This window comes from Chrysochloris asiatica, unplaced genomic scaffold (genome assembly GCF_000296735.1).
Source record: "Chrysochloris asiatica unplaced genomic scaffold, ChrAsi1.0 scaffold00112, whole genome shotgun sequence".
NCBI lineage: Eukaryota > Metazoa > Chordata > Mammalia > Afrosoricida > Chrysochloridae > Chrysochloris > Chrysochloris asiatica.
Genome location: NW_006408630.1, coordinates 7,681,238 through 7,684,729, shown reverse-complemented (window position 1 = coordinate 7,684,729; position 3,492 = coordinate 7,681,238). Strand labels below are relative to the sequence as shown.

The 3,492-nt window shown below is 39.9% G+C and overlaps 1 protein-coding gene across 1 annotated transcript in view; it reads right to left on the bottom strand.

Moving 5' to 3' along the window:
* The window catches only part of TMEM144 (transmembrane protein 144), a 54,567-nt gene that overhangs the window by 30,588 nt on the left and 20,487 nt on the right, over nt 1-3,492 (bottom strand). The window contains exon 5 of the mRNA XM_006867919.1: nt 1,971-2,052. Within this exon, the coding sequence (XP_006867981.1) occupies nt 1,971-2,052 (82 nt within the window). The remainder of the gene's footprint in view (nt 1-1,970; nt 2,053-3,492) is intronic.

The following is a 3,492-nucleotide window of genomic DNA, read 5'->3' as shown; positions in this document are numbered from 1 at the left end:
GAACAAGCAGGGGAGCAGAAACACCACTGAAAAACCCCACGAGAGGCTTGAAGCAAACGTGGACAATACAATGGCAGTATTGCTTTGTTCTGATTTTTTTTATCCCCCCTTTTTTTTTTTTTTTGAGTGATGAATAATTAGAAGAATCTAGATCCATAAAGGAAACCTTCATCCACTATCCCTGAGACATTTTGCTGATTAGAAATGCCCATGGATTAAAAAACCTTTTCCTTCTTACATTAGTACTCAACTTAGTGTTAATTCAACTATGGCTTCAGTCATCTTAGTTGTTAAGAGTTTTGATAGAAGGAGAGTTAAGCTCTGGTAGCGTAGTGGTTACAAATCAGATTGTGAACCGCAAGGTCAGCAGTTCGAAACTACCAGTGGTTCCGCGGGAGAAAGATGAGGCCTTATGCTCCCATAAAGATTTATAGCCTCGGAAACCCCGTACAGGGTCACTATGAGTCGGAATCGACTCCACGGCACATAACAACAACAACAGAAGAAAAGATTAATTTTAAAGAAAGGAAAATCAGCAATGAGACAGTAGTCAGTGGGGCTGTGGGGTTTTGGGTTCAGAGGTCAGCTAGAGAGCCCATTGTAGGCAGAAGAGATGCTTGAAATAGACAAAAAAAACTAGAGTCCATCGGTAGTTGTTATTATTGCCATTGAGTTGATTTCTACTCATAACAACCCTGTATAAGGTTTCCTATGAGGAGCAGCTGGTGAGTTTGAACTGCTGACCTTTTGGTTTGCAGTCCAGTACAGATCCTACAATACCACATCCAAGTTGGCACACAGAAATGCAAATTAGTCTGAAATTACTTTTGCATATCTTTCTATTGTTAAGTGCCATTGAGTAGGTTCTGACTCATAGCTGAATACGGTTTCCAAGGAGCAACTGATGGGTTTGAACTGCCAACCTTATGGTTCACAGTCACTTACAGTGCCATACCAGGAGTCTCTTATAAAAATTGATCCTATCTAATGGATTTGAATTGCCTAACGTCAAAACAGACTAATTTAGATTCTCTAGAGAGTCCTAGTGTGGTGCTGTGAGGTAAGCACTGTACTTCCAAGTAGAAGTTTGGCTGTTCAAGCCCATCAACCACACCTCGGAAACTCTATCAGGGTCACCTGTGTGTCGGAACTGATGGGGTGACACTTAACAACAAAAACAAGGTCAAAGAAAGATATGGCATAAAAAAGAAGTAGGAATCAAAGGGAAGATAATCAAATCCAACTCTTGCTCTCAGCTGTCTTTCCCTTTGATTGGCTTCCCTTCATTAATCCTCTCCCTGGCGTACTAGAAAATCTCCTTCTTCCTCGTTTCTAACGTCACTCTCATATTCCTCTAAAGTATTTAGGGTTCTTTTGCTGTAAATCATTCAAAATACAAGGTTGTGTATACCTCTCCTAGCAGCGAGCTAATATCAACACTATTAAGTCATCCTTTGTGTTTGCTGGGATATTTACTATGGAAATATTGCTTGCCACATAGACTTGTTGTTGTTATGTGCTGTGGAGTTGGTTCCGACTCATAGCGACCCTACCCAGGGTTTCCGAGGCTGTAAATCTTTACGGGAGCAGACTGCCTCATCTTTCTCTCACAGAACCACTGGTAGTTTTGAACTGCTGGCCACACAGACTTAGCCATATTAAATGTGCTGAGATACTTTATAAAGCCCTGAATGAAAAAAAATAATTAAGTGCCATTGAGTCTGTTCCAACCCACAGTGACCCAGTATACGGTTTCTGAGGAGTGGCTGGTAAGCTTGAACCTCTGACCTCGCAATTCAAACTGACTTTGCAGTCCAGTGCATTAGCCAGCAACACCACATTAGGACTCCAATAATAATAATAAAACCTTCTAATTTTTGTTTCAAATCTATGTTTTTTCCCTTCATCTTAATATTGTTTCAAATCAATTTGTCTCTCAGGGTAATATTATACCTATGTACTATACTCACATGCTCTGACATTAATGGTGTGGTTTCCATGGAACATGGGGTACTTGGTATTTCACTTTTGATGAACAAAAAGATGAAAGCGCTGTGAAGAAAGGAAGTTTTAGTTATAATTATCATACTCTTGATTCATAATTGAGCTGCCTGATTTTTAAGAGAAATCATCGGGTCATACTGATATTACTTCCAATGTGTGCCCTTGCGTGGGTCTTCCATTACTCGAGAATTGCTACCCTCCTTTGATTCTTTCTCATTTTCCTTCATTACAGCAAGTCAAAGCTAAACTCATAAGCTTTCTCCCCTAATGAGATCTCCCTCCTAACTTTAATGTTTTAGTCAATGGCCTCATCTTTCCTTTTGTTCCTACTTACTCTGGAATCTAAGAAAAATACAAGTAAAAACTACACTGAAATATTTCTCTCCTTATGGACAGAGGCCCAAAAGTTTAGCAACATTCTCATCTAACAAAACTCTAGAAGACATACCCTATCATATATCGCTGATGTGCATGCAAAATAGATAAAAGGACAGCTCCCATTAGGGAATCTAGGGTTATCTACCAAAACTATAAATGTGTGCAATCCTGGCCCAAGCAATCCTGCTCCTAACACTCTCATACAGGTGTGCCCCCATCAGGTGAAATAACTTGCATGTCTAAATAATAGAATACTACACAGTTGAAAAAAAAAAAAAGGTATGAGGACTAGCTCCCATTCCTTTAGCCTCTCTCTCATAACACACTGTCTATTCTTGTCCAGTGTCTTTGTACCAAATGTCCCATTAATATTGACTTTTAAACTATTTTGATGTTGTTGTTGTTAAGTGCTGTCATGTTGATTCTGACCCATAGTGACCTTGTATAGGGTTTCCAAGGAGCAGCTGGTGGGTTTGAACTGCTGGTTCACAGCCCAGTGCTTATCCTACAGTGCCATGTTAATGCATTAAACTAACTCACGAAAACTAACTACGGTGGTATAATTTGACATTCTTTTGTTTTTAGTACTTTTTTTTTTTTGCTACAGATAATTAAAAAAAAAAGTTTTATTGTGAATTATGTGATAGTTTACATTAGCTTTACATTCATCCTATTTTATATTGTTTCATTGCTATGGTTACTATTCCATCCATACATTGTCAACCAACCAAAAGTTATACCCTGCAAAGTTATACCAGGGGGCAGGTCGTCAGCACACAGTCTCTCTCCCTCTCTGGGTCTAAAGTCCCCAGCTGTTCTATCTCCATGTCATCGTCTCTGTCTCCATCTCTGGCATCACTGCTTCTCTGGGTAGGGTACCACATTCCGATCTTCTCCCTTGATGTTCCCAGGGACCTCAGCTCCTGAATTGCAAAGTCAACCACTCCTCTGCTTTTGCTACAAAATGTTTACCTTTACATTTCCAACCTTCACAGTCAGTCCTGATACCAATTATTCATTTATGTGCCACATGAGAGCCATCCCCATCTCCTTTCATCAGCCCCTCCCAGACAGATTGGTTACTACTCAATGGAGATTCTACCTTCCTCC